The sequence below is a fragment of the Babylonia areolata genome, chromosome 28 (genome assembly GCF_041734735.1).
Source record: "Babylonia areolata isolate BAREFJ2019XMU chromosome 28, ASM4173473v1, whole genome shotgun sequence".
Lineage (NCBI taxonomy): Eukaryota > Metazoa > Mollusca > Gastropoda > Neogastropoda > Buccinidae > Babylonia > Babylonia areolata.
In genome coordinates, this window is record NC_134903.1 from 24,929,736 (window position 1) to 24,949,779 (window position 20,044).

At 40.6% G+C, this 20,044-nt stretch overlaps 1 protein-coding gene across 1 annotated transcript in view; it reads right to left on the reverse strand.

Annotated features, from left to right (window-relative positions):
• Window positions 1–3,562: 3,562 nt before the first annotated feature.
• Window positions 3,563–20,044, reverse strand: part of LOC143301949 (ATP-dependent translocase ABCB1-like) — a 75,132-nt gene continuing 58,650 nt past the window's right edge. The window contains exons 23-28 of the mRNA XM_076616419.1: window positions 18,956–19,096; window positions 11,683–11,839; window positions 9,880–10,074; window positions 6,421–6,624; window positions 6,047–6,193; window positions 3,563–5,256 (exon numbers count right to left, since the gene is read on the reverse strand). Coding sequence (XP_076472534.1) covers window positions 5,059–5,256; window positions 6,047–6,193; window positions 6,421–6,624; window positions 9,880–10,074; window positions 11,683–11,839; window positions 18,956–19,096 — 1,042 coding nt within the window. The 3' untranslated portion in view covers window positions 3,563–5,058. The remainder of the gene's footprint in view (window positions 5,257–6,046; window positions 6,194–6,420; window positions 6,625–9,879; window positions 10,075–11,682; window positions 11,840–18,955; window positions 19,097–20,044) is intronic.

Here is a 20,044-nt window from a genome sequence, read left to right on the forward strand (position 1 = left end):
CATGATGTCTGTGTGTCTGTCAGTCAGTTTTGTTACATGATGCTCATGTTTGAAAAGTGAAAGGTGTCGGTGCTTTGCATTAGCGATTTTAGCAGCGCTTGGTTTGTTTAGCGTTTAGAATTTTCCAGCCTGTAATAAAGATTTAAAAGAAAATTTTAATCCAAAAACCACACAATCTATATCAAAGACTTTTAAAAAAAAATTAAAAAAAAAAATCAGTGCTATAACCACACAATCTGTAGCAAAGACTTTAAAAAAAGAAAAGAATCTTAATGCCTTAACCACAGTGTGTAGCAAAGACTGAAAAAAAACTTGTAACTCTGTAACCAAACTTAGCGTTGCTGAGATGGTTATGTTACCCAGCTCAAAAGTGAGAGGGGAAGGGTAGAGGCATATTTCAAGATTTTTTCCTGTGGTTTCATTAGTAAAATATGCCAGTTTTTGCTTTAAGAAGTGGTGTTTTTTTGTTAGTAAAATATGTCAATTGCAGTTTTTAGAAGTGTTGTTTTTAATTTGTAAAATATGTCAATTGCAGCATGAAGAAGTTTTGTTTTTTAGAAGTGGTGCTTTTAATTAGTAAAATATGTCAGTTATAGCTTTAAGAAGTGTTTTGAATGAGTAAAATATGTCAGTTCTAGTTTTATGAAGTGTTGTTTTGACAGAGTAAAACGTCAATTATAGTTTCAAGAAGTGGTTTTTTCAATTAGAAAAATGTCAATTATAGCTTTTAGAAGTGTTGTTTTCAGTTAGTAACATATGTCAGTTATAGCTTTATGAAGTGTTGTTTCCTGTTTCAGTGTAAGAGCCATTTTAGCCGATTATCTGCTGCAATATATCTTCCAAGTGCATTAATACTTACCTGCAATGATCATGTGTATGTTTTATGGCTGGCTTTGTGTTTATATAGTATCAGTTCATTTTCCTAATAAAATTTACCTGTGTAAATTTCATGCTGTGACACCATTTTTTTTTTTTACCTGCATGGTCTAGCTGTGTCTGTGTGCATACAAGCATGGTCTCTCTCTCTCTCTCTCCCTCTGTGTGTGTGTGTGTGTGTGTGTGCGTACACCTAATGATCTTGTTTATGGTGAAACAAATAGACATCCGATATATATTAACTCTGCTATACAGTGTAAACGTTATTGGCTTAAGTTGTTACAAATGGAAGATTATAGAATACCTTATAGAGCTTACAAAATGTTGTATGAGTTAGATATTAGGGGAAAGAGAAATTGGGTCACAGATGTACGTATTTGTTTATTTAGATATGGATTTTGTGATGTATGGTTGAATCAAGGTGTTGGTAGTATAAATCAGTTTGTAAGACTTTTCTGGCAACGCTTGATTGATTGTAGATGGCAGGACTGGAATTACCATATTCAAAATAGTGAAAGATTTAGTTTGTATAAGAACTTTTGGACATACGCATGATGTTAAACAGTACTTGGTATGTAACATGGACATGTATTTGAAGTATGTAACAACAAGATTTAGCTACACATTACTATAGATACAGAGATTTTACTGACAATGATTTAATTTGCCCACTATGTAAAGAAGACGAGGTACATTTTGTTTTTCGTTGTCCAGCTCTTTGTAGAATTAGAGAAAAATATATACCACCTAAGTACTATCGACAGCCATGCTTATTCAAGCTGAGTTATTATTGTCATCCACGAGACTTGCTGATATATGGAATCTGGCACTGTTTTTACACCAGGCATTTAAATTTCGGGATATCGTGACATCTTAAGATGCTGTACTTCATTGCAGCGTTTATGTAATATGTGTACTTATTATGGTTGGTTATATATTTTCATTTTGTTATTACTTATATTGTCACTTACCCCTTCATAAGGGGCCTAGGCCTATTGATGAATAAATAATCTGAATCTGTGTGTGTGTGTGTGTGTGTGTGTGTGTGTTGCTGAGAGGAGGGCTCTCAAGTCAAGCCAATTTCCTACTTGGTACAGTCAGCTAGGAATCTTTGTTCCGTTGTGAAAAAGCGTTCCCCCATTACAACATACAACAGAAATATCACAAAATGAATCACCGTCCATGAAAAAGTGTCCCCATGACAAAAAAACACCTGTACTGGATGTATGTACAAGTCGCAGTGTGAAAACCAACGACAAACACTTGTTCAATGTTGTGTTCCAACATAGTTAGAGCTGTCACAAACAGCATCTGTATCACTTCATTGCTGGAACTTTCCCTCACTGCCAAAGGGAGCACATTGCGAGACAAAGCTTCCATGAATTATCAACACTTACAGGAAATCAAACAACAGAAAAACATGATGGCAAACAAAGCTTCCATGAATTATCAACACTTACAGGAAATCAAACAACAGAAAAACATGATGGCAAACAAAGCTTCCATGAATTATCAACACTTACAGGAAATCAAACAACACAGAAACAAAGCTTCCATGAGTTATCAACACTTACAGAAAATCAAACAACACAGTTTCAAAGCTTCCATGAATTATCAACACTTGTACAAAACCAGACGAGACACAAACACAGTGAGAGACAAAAGCTTTCAGGAATTACCAACATTTTCGAAAATCAAACAACACAGAAAAAAATCAGAAGAAACAAAGCACAATTACAACACAGTGAAAACAGAGTATGGCTGCCTACATGGCAGGGTAAAAACAGCCATACACATAAAGCCAACACACTCACATCCAAGTGACCATGGGAGCTGAAGACCACAAACGCAGAAGAAGAAATCATGGCGAGAATTCAAGGTTCAAGTAATTCAAAGCTTTTTTTAAAACATGCTTTGGACATGGAGAAAAAAATCATTCAGTACAAAATACAATTAACGACTGATAAAAATAACAATGTATTGGTCAGGTTTCTGAAAAACATCATCTTACTGTCCACAAAAATTTTTAGTCATTCCTAAAAATCATGAAAAAAAAATCCATTTTGAATAAGATTTCCAAAACAACCAGAAGTGTGTCAGTGCCGACAGTCATCAGTAGAGCCAGTCAAACAACATTTTGTCATCATGGTGCACGAAGCAAAGCCTTTGTCACAGGATATTTGGTTGTTGGAATAAAATGTTCAATTTCTGATAACCTCACAATATCCAGATTACACAGTTGCAGTGATCAGATTCTATTGAATCCCTCCTTTCTTGGTTTGAAAAGGGCACTGAATTAGGACAAGGATGAATTAAAATTATCCCTTCCAAGATAATGTTGAAAAAAGTGTGCCTCTTTGACTCCTCGCACACATATGCACATGCAAAAATGAACACACAAATGAATACACACATGTGCATGTATGCACACACACACACACACACACACACCCGTACACATGCATGCACACAAACACAAAGCTGATCATATGTCATCCACAAGACACTCTGTCTTCCTGTGGATATCCCCACAATCACTGCAATCATCCGGACATCACTGCAATCATCAACACTGCAATCATCCGGACATCACTGCAATCATCAACACTGCAATCATTCTGACATCACTGCAATCATCAACACTGCAATCATCCGGACATCACTGCAATCATCAACACTGCAATCATTCTGACATCACTGCAATCATCAACACAACAATCATTCTGTGACATCACTGCAATCACCAGCACAACAATGATTCTGTGACATCACTGCAATCACCAGCACAACAATCATTCTGTGACATCACTGCAATCATCAGCACAACAATCATTCTGTGACATCACTGCAATCACCAGCACAACAATCATTCTGTGACATCACTGCAATCACCAGCACAACAATCATTCTGTGACATCACTGCAATCATCAGCAGTGGGCTCTCACCCAATGACACAAAACATCAATCATTTAAACGGCATGATTCTGAGGTCCCAGTAAATGACTCCACAACGTTTTTCACATATCCACGTGCATAACGTTCAAAAGTGTTCACAGTCTGCATACATGATACACAAAACTGTCCCCTGTCTCGTGCAACTTGTCACAAAGACACAGTGCCACTAGGTCACCCAACCCATCACAGCATTTCAAATAATCTGGACTTTTTGGAGTGGAGGGGGTGGTATTGGGAGGACTACAGGATGGGACCTAACTGTGTCATGTCTCAACAACTCCAGCATAGTTATATCCAGATGAAATTTCACTGATTTCTCTCATTCAGCACCTTTTACGTAGTGAACAGTATTTAACATCAACTGCAGCAAATTTTATCTGAGACAAATAAACCCAAACAAAAATATATGTATCAAATAAACCCAAACAACCAATCAAATAAAACCTGAACAAATGTATGAGGTGATAATCACACCCAGATTCAAACACTCGACTGTTGGCCGCCGTTCTTTCTCTGTCTCTGGACCTTGCGATTGGAATGAACTTCCTCTTTCACTTCGTCAAGTCTCCACACTCAGCTCTTTCAAGTCTGGCCTTAAAACCCACCTCTTCTCAAAATATCCTCCCTTGCCTGCCCTTCCTTGTCTTTAGTTTCTACAGTTTTAGAGTAATGCATGCGTGTGAATGACTGGTGCGAAAGCGCTTTGATTTGTCTCTGCACAAGATTCAGCGCTATATAAATACCATTATTATTATTATTATTAATCTGTTTAACGATAACAATGAGCGTCTGATGCCTTCACTGGCAAAGTCTGCTGGCAAGTTATGGGCCAGTCTGGATCACAACGCAGTCACCTATCTCATACAATACATTACAGTACAATAAATAGAGTACAATACAATAAAATCTAGTACAGCACAATAAGTACAATACAATACATCTTTACTTATCCATCTGGAACATCTCTCACAGCAAGTCTGCAGTGATCACTGGATCTTCTGGTTGCTGACAAAGCCTTCACACCACAATCACTCATCTCTCTACATGATCACTGGATCTTCTGGTTGCTGACAAAGCCTTCATACCACAATCACTCATCTCTCTACATGATCACTGGATCTTCTGGTTGCTGACAAAGCCTTCACACCACAATCACTCATCTACATGATCACTGGATCTTCTGGTTGCTGACAAAGTCTTCACACCACAATCACTCATCTACATGATCACTGGATCTTCTGGTTGCTGACAAAGCCAGCGTAGGCCCCGTGAAGAGCCAACAGCTCCTGATGAGTCCCCTTCTCCAGGACCTGGCCGTTCTCCATGACGAAGATGACATCCGCGTTCTGGATGGTGGACAGACGGTGAGCGATGACGATGCACGTGCGTCCTTCTCGGGCGTTGTCCAGCGCTTGTTGCACCACCTGGGAACAGGATGGCAGCGCTGTGATTCTATTGGCTGTTTTGATGCTGTGATTTATTGGCTATTTTAGCACTGTGATTCTATTGACTGTTTTAGTGCTGTGAGTTTATTGGCTATTTTCGTGCTGGGATTCTATTGGCTGTTTTAGTGCTGTGGTTCTAATGGCTGTTTTAATGCTGTGATTCTATTAGCATTTTAGTGCTGTGATTCTATTGGCTGTCTTGATGCTGTGATTCTATTGGCTGTTTTATTATGTGATTCTATTGGCTGTTCTAATGTGTGTTTCTATTGGCTGCTTTATCCTGTAATTCTATTGGCTGTTTTAGTGCTGTGATTCTATTGGGTATTTTGATGCTGTGATTCTACTGGCTGCTTTATCCTGTAATTCTATTGGCTGTTTAGTGCTGTTACTTCACTGGCTTGTTTAGTGCTGCGTTTCTATTGGCTCATTTATTGCTATGTTTCTACTGGTTCATTTACAGATGTGATTCTATTGCCTAGTTTAGTGCTGTGATTCTACTGGCTTACGTAGTACTGTGTTTCCATTAGCTGTTGGCTTGTTTAGCGTTGTGTTTCTATTGCCTCATTTAGAGCTGTGATTATATTGGCTCATTTTGTGGCTGACACCACTGTTGCTGTGATCAAGATTATCAAAAAACTTTCTCCTTGTTGTTACGGTCTGTTTGTCAACAACTGTTGCTTTGTTTTTTTTATCTCTGTGTCTTCAGATTTCTCTTAACTTTTCACATGTGCACACACACACACACACACTCACACACACACACACACACCTTTTCACTCTCTGTGTCCAAGGCAGATGTGGCCTCATCCAACAGAAGGATTCTCGGATTGCGGACAATGGCACGGGCGATGGCGACTCGCTGCTTCTGGCCCCCAGAGAGTTGCGTCCCTTTGCCTCCCACCTGAGTGTCGTAGCCCTGTAAAATCATCTCTTGATGAAACTTCTACACTTGTCTGAGTGTCATAGCTCTGTAAAATCATCTCTTGATGAAACTTCTACACTTGTCTGAGTGTCGTAGCCCTGTAAAATCATCTCTTGATGAAACACATGACAACAATCACCCCCCACACCACATTCACACAACAATCACCCCCACCCCTCCACAACACACACACACACACCACAGCAGCAATGACAAATCACCTGAGGAAGGGAGGAGAGAAACTCGTGGATGTTGGCCGTCTTGCAGGCCTCAATGATGTCGGCCATGGCCACATCCTCCTGCAAGCCATACACGATGTTCTCCCGTACACTGCAGTCAAACAGGACTGGTTCCTGGCTGACCACACTCAGCATGGACCGCAGGGTGCCTACGTTCAAAGCCCTGATGTCCTCGCCGTCTATCAGCTGGTGGTAAACACAGACATTGATGGTGACACTGATGGTGCTGACTATAACACAGACATTGATGGTGACACTCATGGTGCTGACTATGACACATTGATGGTGACACTCATGGTGCTGACTATGACACATTGATGGTGACACTGATGGTGCTGACTATGACACATTGATGGTGACACTGGTGGTGCTGACTATGACACATTGATGGTGACACTGATGGTGCTGACTATAACACATTGATGGTGACACTGATGGTGCTGACTATGACACACACATTGATGGTGACACTGATGGTGCTGACTATAACACATTGATGGTGACACTGATGGTGCTGACTATAACACATTGATGGTGACACTGATGGTGCTGACTATAACACATTGATGGTGACACTGATGGTGCTGACTATAACACATTGATGGTGACACTGATGGTGCTGACTATGACACAGACATTGATGGTGACACTGATGGTGCTGACTATAACACATTGATGGTGACACTGATGGTGCTGACTATGACACAGACATTGATGGTGACACTAATGGTGCTGACTATAACACAGACATTGATGGTGACACTGATGGTGCTGACTATGACACATTGATGGTGACACTGGTGGTGCTGACTATAACACAGACATTGATGGTGACACTGATGGTGCTGACTATAACACATTGATGGTGACACTGATGGTGCTGACTATAACACATTGATGGTGACACTGATGGTGCTGACTATGACACATTGATGGCGACACTGATGGTGCTGACTATGACACATTGATGGTGACACTGGTGGTGCTGACTATGACACAGACATTGATGGTGACACTGATGGTGCTGACTATGACATAGACATTGATGGTGACACTGATGGTGCTGACTATAACACAGACATTAATGATGACACTGATGGTGCTGACTATGACACAGACATTGATGGTGACACTGATGGTGCTGACTATAACACATTGATGGTGACACTGATGGTGCTGACTATGACACATTGATGGTGACACTGGTGGTGCTGACTATAACACATTGATGGTGACACTGATGGCGCTGACTATAACACATTGATGGTGACACTGATGGTGCTGACTATGACACAGACATTGATGGTGACACTGATGGTGCTGACTATAACACATTGATGGTGACACTGATGGTGCTGACTATGACACATTGATGGTGACACTGATGGTGCTGACCATGACACATTGATGGTGACACTGATGGTGCTGACTATAACACATTGATGGTGACACTGATGGTGCTGACTATGACACAGACATTGATGGTGACACTGATGGTGCTGACTATAACACATTGATGGTGACACTGATGGTGCTGACTATAACACATTGATGGTGACACTGATGGTGCTGACTATAACACATTGATGGTGACACTGATGGTGCTGACTATAACACATTGATGGTGACACTGGTGGTGCTGACTATGACACATTGATGGTGACACTGATGGTGCTGACTATGACACATTGATGGTGACACTGATGGTGCGGACTATAACACATTGATGGTGATACTGATGGTGCTGACTATGACACATTGATGGTGACACTGATGGTGCTGACTATAACACATTGATGGTGACACTGATGGTGCTGACTATAACACATTGATGGTGACACTGATGGTGCTGACTATGACACAGACATTGATGGTGACACTGATGGTGCTGACTATGACATACATTGATGGTTACACTGATGGTGCTGACTATAACACATTGATGGTGACACTGATGGTGCTGACTATGACACAGACATTGATGGTGACACTGATGGTGCTGACTATAACACAGACATTGATGGTGACACTGATGGTGCTGACTATAACACATTGATGGTGACACTAATGGTGCTGACTATGACACAGACATTGATGGTGACACTGATGGTGCTGACTATAACACATTGATGGTGACACTGATTGTGCTGACTATGACACAGACATTGATGGTAACACTGATGGTGCTGACTATGACACATTGATGGTGACACTGATCGTGCTGACTATGACACATTGATGGTGACACTGATGGTGCTGACTATAACACATTGATGGTGACATTGATGGTGCTGACTATAACACAGACATTGATGGTGACATTGATGGTGCTGACTATAACACAGACATTGATGGTGACACTGATGGTGCTGACTATAACACAGACATTGATGGTGACACTGATGGTGCTGACTATAACACATTGATGGTGACACTGATGGTGCTGACTATAACACAGACATTGATGGTGACACTGATGGTGCTGACTATAACACAGACATTGATGGTGACACTGATGGTGCTGACTATAACACATTGATGGTGACACTGATGGTGCTGACTATAACACATTGATGGTGACACTGATGGTGCTGACTATGACACATTCAATTCCTTGATATCCATGCTGCCTATCGTAAACAGACACTGACAATAACGTTGATGGTAATAACTATAACTTTGATGCTGATTACAGTGACTGATGTTGACCAGACAGGAACAGACAACTGACCACACAGGGGCAGACAAACCAGACAGGAACAGACAACTGACCACACAGGGGCAGACAAACCAGACAGGAACAGACAACTGACCACACAGGGGCAGACAAACCAGACAGGGGCAGACAACTGACCAGACAGAGACAGACAACTGACCAGACAACAGACAACACAGGGGCAGACAACTGACCACACAGGGGCAGAGAAACCAGACAGGGGCAGACAACTGACCAGACAGGGGCAGACAACTGACCAGACAGGGGCAGACAACTGACCAGACAACTGACCACACAGGGGCATTGAAACCAGACAGGGGCAGACAACTGACAACTGACCAGACAGGGACAGACAACTGACCAGACAGGGACAGACAACTGACCAGACAGGGGCAGACAACTGACCACACAGGGGCAGACAACTGACCACACAGGGGCAGAGAAACCAGACAGGGGCAGACAACTGACCAGACAGGGGCAGACAACTGACCAGACAGGGGCAGACAACAGACCAGACAGGGGCAGACAACTGACCAGACAGGGGCAGACAACAGACCAGACAGGGACAGACAACAGACCAGATAGGGGCAGACAACTGATCAGAGAGGGGCAGACAACAGACCAGATAGGGGCAGACAACTGATCAGAGAGGGGCAGACAACAGACCAGATAGGGGCAGACAACTGACCAGACAGGGGCAGACCAGACAGGGGCAGACAACTGACCAGAGCACCACCAGTGGCGTCGTAGTGTCTCTGCAGCAGGGCCATGATGGTGGACTTTCCACAGCCACTGATGCCCACCAGTGCTGCCGTCTGTCCCGCCCCCACCTGCAGACTGATTCCCTTCAGCACCTGGATTTCTGGACGGGTCGGGTAGTGGAACTCCACATTCTGCAGCTCTATGTGACCCTTCAACTCCTGCCCACGGGACAACGTGTCAGTATATACACATCAGTCAATCATGGGACAACATGTCAGTATATACACATCAGTCAATCATGGGACAACGTGTCAGTATATACACATCAGTCAATCATGGGACAACGTGTCAGTATATACACATCACTCAATCATGGGACAATGTGTCAGTATATACACATCAGTCAATCATGGGACAACATGTCAGTATATACACATCAGTCAATCATGGGACAATGTGTCAGTATATACACGTCAGTCATGGGACAACGTGTCAGTATATACACATCAGTCATGGGACAACGTGTCAGTATATACACATCAGTCACGGGACAACGTGTCAGTATATACACATCAGTCAATCATGGGACAACATGTCAGTATATACACATCAGTCAATCATGGGACAATGTGTCAGTATATACACATCTGTCATGGGACAACATGTCAGTATATACACATCAGTCAATCATGGGACAACATGTCAGTATATACACATCAGTCAACCATGGGACAATGTGTCAGTATATACACATCAGTCAAGGGGCAACGTGTCAGTATATACACATCAGTCATGGGACAACGTGTGAGTATATACACATCAGTCAAGGGACAACGTGTCAGTATATACACATCAGTAAATCATGGGACAACGTGTGAGTATATACATATCAGTCATGGGACAACGTGTCAGTATATACACATCAGTCAAGGGACAACGTGTCAGTATATACACATCAGTCATGGGACAAAGTGTCAGTATATACACATCAGTCATGAGACAACGTGTCAGTATATACACGTCAGTCAGGGACAACGTGTCAGTATATACACATCAGTCAATCATGTGACAACGTGTCAGTATATACACATCAATCATGGGACAACGTGTCAGTATATACACATCAGTCAATCATGGGACAACGTGTCAGTATATACACATCAGTCATGGGACAACCTGTCAGTATATACATATCAGTCATGGGACAACGTGTCAGTATATACACATCAGTCAATCATGGGACAACGTGTCAGTATATACACATCAATCATGGGACAACGTGTCAGTATATACACATCAGTAAATCATGGGACAACGTGTCAGTATATACACATCAGTCATTGGACAACGTGTCAGTATATACACATCAGTCATGGACAACGTGTCAGTATATACACATCAGTCAATCATGGGACAACATGTCAGTATATACACATCAGTCATGGGACAACGTGTCAGTATATACACATCAGTCAATCATGGGACAACATGTCAGTATATACACATCAGTCATGGGACAACGTGTCAGTATATACACATCAGTCATGAGACAACGTGTCAGTATATACATATCAGTCATGGAGCAACGTGTCAGTATATACACATCAGTCAAGGGACAACTTGTCAGTATATACACATCAGTAAATCATGGGACAACGTGTCAGTATATACATATCAGTCATTGGGCAACGTGTCAGTATATACACATCAGTCAACCATGGGACAACATGTCAGTATATACACCTCAATCAAAGTAGAAACAAGCTGCCAAACTGCAGAACTCTGAAGCATCAAAAGCACAGCACACAGACAATGCCTCCACTGACCTTCCTCAGCCCTGTGGTGCTGAAGTTGTCGATGCTGGGCACCACCCTCATCATGCGGAAAATGTAGGCGGCCGCCAGCCGACCTTTGCTGTAGTCCGGCAGGAAAGACGAAGTCTGACCCACAGTTGACCCCGCCAAGGTCATGGCCATAAACACCCTGCCCGATGAACATCATCATGTTTTCACTGTTGCTACTGTCATGAACACCATGCCCAATGAACATCGTCATGTTTACACTGTTACTATTGTCATGAACACCATGCCCAATGAACATCGTCATGTTTACACTGTTACTATTGTCATGAACACCATGCCCAATGAACATCGTCATGTTTACACTGTTACTATTGTCATGAACACCATGCCCAATGAACATCGTCATGTTTACACTGTTACTATTGTCATGAACACCCTGCCCAATGAACATCGTCATGTTTACACTGTTACTGTTGTCATGAACACCATGCCCAATGAACATCGTCATGTTTACACTGTTACTGTTGTCATGAACACCATGCCCAATGAACATCGTCATGTTTACACTGTTACTGTTGTCATGAACACCATGCCCAATGAACATCGTCATGTTTTCACTGTTACTGTTGTCATGAACACCCTGCCTGATGAACATCGTCCTGTATACACTGTTACTATTGTCATGAACACCCTGCCCAAATGAACATCGTCATGTTTTCACTGTTACTATTGTCATGAACACCCTGCCCGATAAACTGCCCAATGAAAATCGTCATGTTTTCGCTGTTACTATTGTCATGAACACCCTGCCCGATGAATTGCCCAATGAACATCGTCATGTTTTCTCTGTTACTATTGTCATGAACACCCTGCCCGATGAATTGCCCAATGAAAATCGTCATGTTTTCGCTGTTACTATTGTCATGAACACCCTGCCCGATGAACTCCCCAATGAACATCGTCATGTTTTCACTGTAACTATAGACAGGCAATGGCAAATGGAACTTTAAAGGAATGTAGACAAAGACACAAACTAATACAATATCACACAAGAGAGGCAAGGCCTTCAAGACTCACTTGTGATACACTTTTAAAAAAATCCAAGCTTTTTATGTATTGAGTATAATTTCAAAATGTAATGTTTAAGATGAGAAAGATCAGTTTAAAGCAAATTAAGTCCCCCAGCATTAATTACAGAGTAATTTCCCTTTTTTACTATCTGCACCAAAACGTTTGCAAAATAAATAAAACTTTCATGCTTAGCAAAAGAAGTTCCTGTTTGAACAAAAAATGATAATAATGACTGCTCTTGTTGTGGGGTCAGAATATCAGATCAAAGTGCCAAGTTTAGAGAATACAAAAAATATTTTAAAAAAGTAAATGCAGTTTGCATATAATTAGGCTTCATTTTTTATTTTTTTGTGCCCATCCCAGAGGTGCAATATTGTTTTGAACAAGATGACCGGAAAGAACCGAATTTTTCCTATTTTTATGCCTAATTTGGTCTCAACTGACAAAGTATTTGCAGAGAAAATGTCAATGTTAAAGTTTACCACGGACACACAGACACACACACAGACAACCGAACACCGGGTTAAAACATAGACTCACTTTGTTTACACAAGTGAGTCAAAAATGGTGCACGGTAACTGTCCAAACTACTTGTCTGTCCTCACACCCCCTCTAGTTTCAGCGAATAATCCTTACCACAGACGTAGACCACTTGAGAGAGCTGTGCCACATTGTAAAACCAACTTATACTCTGATTCATTTCTTCCATCTACAACCAAACTATGGAACAGTGTCCCTGATAACATAAAATATAGTGATTCTTTAAGCCTGAAAAAAAACACCTTTCCTCTAGTGACACAGCCGTCCCCCCACATTATTACATTGGTAACAGAGAAGAACAAATTCATCATTGTAGACTTTGCTTAAATATGAGTAATCTTAACCAAGATTTGTTTGATCGTCATCTTTGACTGGATACAAATTGTTCTTGTGGATATCCTGCAGAGACAGTCGAATGCTTTCTTTTACACTGCCCAAATTACAACAAAATAAGAGAGAACACAATTGCTACTCTCCCTGCAAATAGTACAAACTTAAATACTTTATTACGAGGTGACCCAGTTATTAGTTCCCTTGAGAATGAACACATATTCTTGACTGTACAAGACTTTATTGGAAAATCAAAAAGATTCAAGTCTTAAAACATTCACAATGAAATATTCTCTGCAGTTATATTGAACATTTATTTTGACGAATGGCCCTGGTTTCACTCTGTAATCTCTCTCTCTCTCCCTCACCCCCATTACATTACTCCTTAGGTGATGTTCACTTTCCAGTGTGTTATTATTGTTGTTACTATGTTAGTATTATCATTAATATTATTATTGTTGTTGTTGTTGTCAGTGGTAGTTGCGGTAATAGCAGTTTGTTTTTTTTGGTGTTTTTGTTGCTGTCGTTTTTCTTGTTTTGTTTTGTTTTGCACTTCAACCTTCTTTTCATTATCAAATAATGTGTGTATTTTCGCCATTGCGTTTGTGTATTGCTTGTTACATATGAACGAGCACGATATAAGCTCAGGCTTGTTGTTGCTCAAGTCTTCTTAATTGAACGCTGTATTCCACCTTGTTTCTTGATATTAAAAAATGTTTAAACCAAATGGAATGGAATCGTTGTAACTCAAAAGGAACTGATTTACAAAAGTTTGAAATGTGGTGATGAAATGATAGACCATGGTCAAGACTGACACCGAGGCTCTGCACTGACTGCGGGACAGGAATGACTGTTGTTAACCACAAGAGAATGACGGAGAGACACGTGGTCCATACATTTCTTGGTGCAAGCAAGCAACAGTTCAGTCTTTTCATCATGTTGTTGTAGTCTGCTGACGGTCATCCAAGACTTCAAGTCTGTTACACACTGTTGCATGTGGGTCGTCAGTTGATCAGTTACAGCAATGGAAGCCGATTAACAGAGATGAGTGTCGTCAGCTTTTGTGATTCTTGTTCTGTGCATGTGTGTGTGTGTGTGTGTGTGTGTGTGTGTGTGTGTGTGTGTAGGCTGTATGTTTTACATTTATTTGCTTATTTATCTATTATCATTATTGTTCTTTTTTTTTCTTCTATTTATTATTATTATTATTATTATTATTATTATTATTACTATTATCTTTTCTTTATCTTTTGAATTAAAAAAAAAAATTCTCTCTCTCTCTCTCTCTCTCTCTATATATATATATATATATATATAAATTTACTTTCTTTTTTCTTTTTTTTCTCAAGACCTGACTAAGCACATTGGGTTACGCTGCTGGTCAGGCATTTGCTTGGCAGATGTGGTGTAGCGTATATGGATTTGTCTGAACACAGTGACGCTTCCTTGAGCTACTGATACTGATACTGATTCCTGTTGGGTGCATCTTTAAATGACAGTTATATACACCTACATGATTTATTAATCATTCCATTCCCAGCAGGCTCAGCATCTTGAGCATGTGACTTTGAGCAGTGGGGAAAAGGACCTCCACGAGCAAGGCACAGCCGCCATTTGGTATTCAGTTTCAGAAGATTCTAATTTCATTCACACACGTGCTGTGGTTTTGTTTTGTTTTTCATGCTGCAAGACTGTATGGATATATACGTGAGTGGACTGGCAATTTCCCGACTTAAACCAGAAAAATCTTTAACCCTTTCACCGCCAGTCAATTTAGAGTACAAAATTCCCTTGTGCACAGAAAAGACAGTGGCTAAGAATAGCTGGGGATTCCCCCTGCAATGTATAGAAAACATGGCCTATCCTACCACCGAACATTAAGAGCAGTAGGTTCATGGATAACAGACCAATGAATGGTCACCTTTCAGTGACACAGGTCCTCAACTATGCCTGTGCATAAATGCGAGCTTGGCGGTGAAAGGGTTAAAAAGGGCCATTTGATTTTCACAGCCATGTGGAGTGATGGCCGAGAGGTAACGCGTCCGCCTAGGAAGCGACAGAATCTGAGCGTGCTGGTTCAAATCATGGCTCAACCGCCGATATTTTCTCCCCCTCAACTAGACCTTGAGTGGTGGTCTGGATGCTAGTCATTCGGATGAGACGATAAACTGAGGTCCTGTGTGCAGCATGCACTTAGTGCACGTAAAAGAACCCACGGCAACAAAAGGGTTGTTCCTGGCAAAATTCTGTAGAAAAATCCACTTCCACAAGAAAAACATAAAATGCACGCAGGAAAAATACAAAAAAAAATGGGTGGCACTGTAGTGTAGCGACACGCTCTCCCTGGGGACAGCAGCCCGAATTTCACACAGAGAAATCTGTTGTGACAAAAAGAAATACAAATACAAATTGTTTACATTATCTAGGTCAGTGGCCAATAATGATAAGTACCGGTACTACTGTTTTGTCGGTGTGTGGTACTAGCTTGTGGCATTCAGTCTCTCTCTCCTGGATTCTGTGGATTCCATGCCGTGTGCACCTTTGTACATGAACACTTCATTCACACTCACATCCTATCCTGTTCACAGATCTGTTTCAATTTTTACTCTGTTGTGTAATTCAGTACTGACTAAATCTTCTCCTCACGTAAAGTGTGTTTGTTTCAGTGATGTTGCACTTCAGCGTATAATTTTAGGCTGTGAGTTAACAAAGGCTTTTTATTTCATTTCATTTTCTTCTATCTTATTGACTCACTTGTGTAAACAAAGTGAGTCTATGTTTTAACCCGGTGTTCAGTTGTCTGTGTGTGTGTGTGTGTGTGTGTGTGTCCGTCCGTGGTAAACTTTAACATTGACATTTTCTCTGCAAATACTTTGTCACTTGACACCAAATTTGGCATGAAAATAGGAAAAATTCAGTTCTTTCTAATCATCTTGTTTAAACAATATTGCACCTCTGGGATGGGCACAAAAAAAATAAAAAAAGAAGCCAAATTATATGCAAACTGCATTTACTGTTATATTTATATATTTTTATTCTCTAAACTTGACACTTTGATCTGATATTCTGACACAACAAGAGCAGTCATTATTATCATTTTTTGTTCAAACAGGAACTTCTTTTGCTAAGCATGAAAGTTTTATTTATTTTGCAAACGTTTTGGTGCAGATAGTAAAAAAGGGAAAGTAATCTGTAATTAATTCTAGGGGACTTAATTTGCTTTAAACTGATCTTTCTCATCTTAAACATTACATTTTGAAATTATACTCAATACATAAAAAGCTTGTGTGTTTTACTCTCAGTGTACAGGGCTTTCACTATGTTCATTCGCCCAAGTGGTCTTTTTCGGAAAATACTAAAATCAATACGATGAGTGGACTTTATAGATCTACTGGCTGAGCCCTGAAGGTCATGGGCAAAAATCAATTGCGTACACATATTTATACACATTCAAAGCGCGTGATCATATTCTTCACGAACGCGAACGACGCCATTTTGTTTCAAGTTGTTGACCTGCCCGTTCAATCCTATATTCAATGGACAATACACGATAACATGTGATGGAAAGTTGGAGAAGGAGACCGTTAAATATTTATTCAGAGAAAGATTTGTGAACGCCTCATCACTTACTGGATTATGCCCCAAACTGCCATAAAAATATCCACAGAATCAGTCGGAATTCACAGTTAAAAACTGTAAACCCTGCGGGATAATACCCTTGAACTGATCACAATGAAACGAAAAAATTTCCAGTCTTGACTTTTCTCAAAATGAAGTCCTTTTCACTTCTTACGACGTTTAGAAGTACTTGTACTTGGCTCTAGTTTAACAAAATACTAAATTTTCATATCAACTTTAAAACTATAAACTAGAATGAACATAAAAAAGAAACTGAATCGACCGTGTCGTACTACATTCCCGGCGGGTGTAACTAAACTTGTACATCTATCTAGATCTAGAAAAAAACGGCTAAATGTTGCAGTGTGATTGCGACGATAGCCACGTCTCCTTTACCGCGGACTTAAAAATAGTTTTTAATTGCCCTTAAAGATTTTTTGAATGCCCAAGATACACCAGAATAATATGATTTAAACAGCGTTCTCACTGCGAATACCACAATTGATTTATTGCCCTTTACAACCTGTACAACCCAAAACACATACACCTGTCCATTTTCACCTGTACAACCCAAGACACATACACTTGTCCATTTTTACCTGTATAACTCTGACAAATACACCTGTCCATTTTCACCTGTACAACCTATGATACATACACCTGTCCATTCTTACCAGTATAACTAAGACAAATACATCTATACTTTTTCACTTGTACAACTCAGACACATACATCCATCCATTTTTACCTGTACAACCTATGATACATACACCTGTTTATTTTTACCTGTATAACTATGACAAATACACCTATACTTTTTCACTTGTACAACTCAGACACATACACCCGTCCATTTTCACCTGTACAACTCAGACATATATACACCTGTCCATTCTTACCAGTATAACTATGACAAATACACCTGTACTTTTTCACCGAACAACTCAGACACCTACACCTGTCCATTTTCACCTGTACAACTCAAACCAATACACCTGTACAAATCAGACACATACATCTGTCCATTTTCACCAGTATAACTCAGACACTTACCCGTGTCCATTTTTACCTGTATAACTCAAACCAATACACCTGTCCCTTTTCACCTGAACAACTCAGACATATATACACCTGTCCATTTTTACCTGTATAACTCGACAAATACACCTGTCCCTTTTCACCTGAACAACTCAGACATATATACACCTGTCCATTTTTACCTGTATAACTCGACAAATACGCCTGTACTTTTTCACTGAACAACTCAAGACACATACATCTGTCCATTTTCACCTGTACAACTCAGACATATATACACCTGTCCATTCTTACCAGTATAACTAAGACAAATACACCTGTATTTTTTCACTGGTCAACTCAACCACATATACCTGTCCATTTTCACCAAACAACTCAGACATATATACACCTATCCATTTTTACCTGTATAACTCGACAAATACACCTGTACTTTTTCACCAAACAACTCAAGACACATACACCTGTCCATTTTCACCAAACAACTCAGATATATATAAACCTATCCATTTTTACCTGTATAACTCGACAAATACACCTGTACTTTTTCACCAAACAACTCAAGACACATACACCTGTCCATTTTCACCAAACAACTCAGATATATATACACCTATCCATTGTTACCAGTATAACTAAGACAAATACACCTGTACTTTTTCACCGAACAACTCAGACACATACACCTGTCTATTCTTACTTGTACACTTCCTCAGGATCCATTTCATGCTGCGCATAAAGGTAGGCACCAAAGCGGAAACAGCCAGCGTAGCTGAAGTAAATAAGGGAACTGGAGAAAGCATAGGCCAGTGCGTACACCTGAGCATTACGCAAATTCTTCCTGGAAAAAAAGGAAGTTTTGATGAAATTTTTTAAAATGTGTGTATGAGTGTGTGTGGTAAGAGTTGGGATTGTGCATGTGTGGTTTGGGATGAGTGGGGAGAAGGGTGTCTGTGATTGTTATTGTGCACCCTGTCTGTGTCTTTTAGAGAAGAAAACCACATACCGTAGCATTCATTCCAATTCAATCTTCATCTCATCAATTCTAACACACATACACACACACACACACACACACACCTTCCTATGTGGAGCCCTAGACACCCCTTTTTCAAACAACAAACAAGAACTGTTACTCTTGGTAAACCAAAGGCAGATAACTCCAGCCACTGCTGCTGGTATTTCCTGCCAGCCAGTACGCAGGTGAAAACGACAGACAGAGAAATACACCTCAACATTCCACACAGGTCAACAAGACAGACAGAGAAATACACCTCAACATTCCACACAGGTAAACAAGACAGAGAAATACACCTCAACATTCCACACAGGTAAACATAGCAAACAGAGAAACACACCTCAACATTCCACACAGGTAAACATGGCAGACAGAGAAATACACCTCAACATTCCACACAGGTAAACAAGACAGAGAAATACACCTCAACATTCCACACAGGTCAACAAGACAGACAGAGAAATACACCTCAACATTCCACACAGGTAAACAAGACAGACAGAGAAATACACCTCAACATTCCACACAGGTAAACAAGACAGAGAAATACACCTCAACATTCCACACAGGTAAACACAGCAGACAGAGAAATACACCTCAACATTCCACACAGGTAAACACGACAGACAGAGAAATACACCTCAACATTCCACACAGGTAAACAAGACAGAGAAATATACCTCAACATTCCACGCAGGTAAACACGACAGACAGAGAAACACACCTCAACATTCCACGCAGGTGAACACGACAGACAGAGAAATACACCTC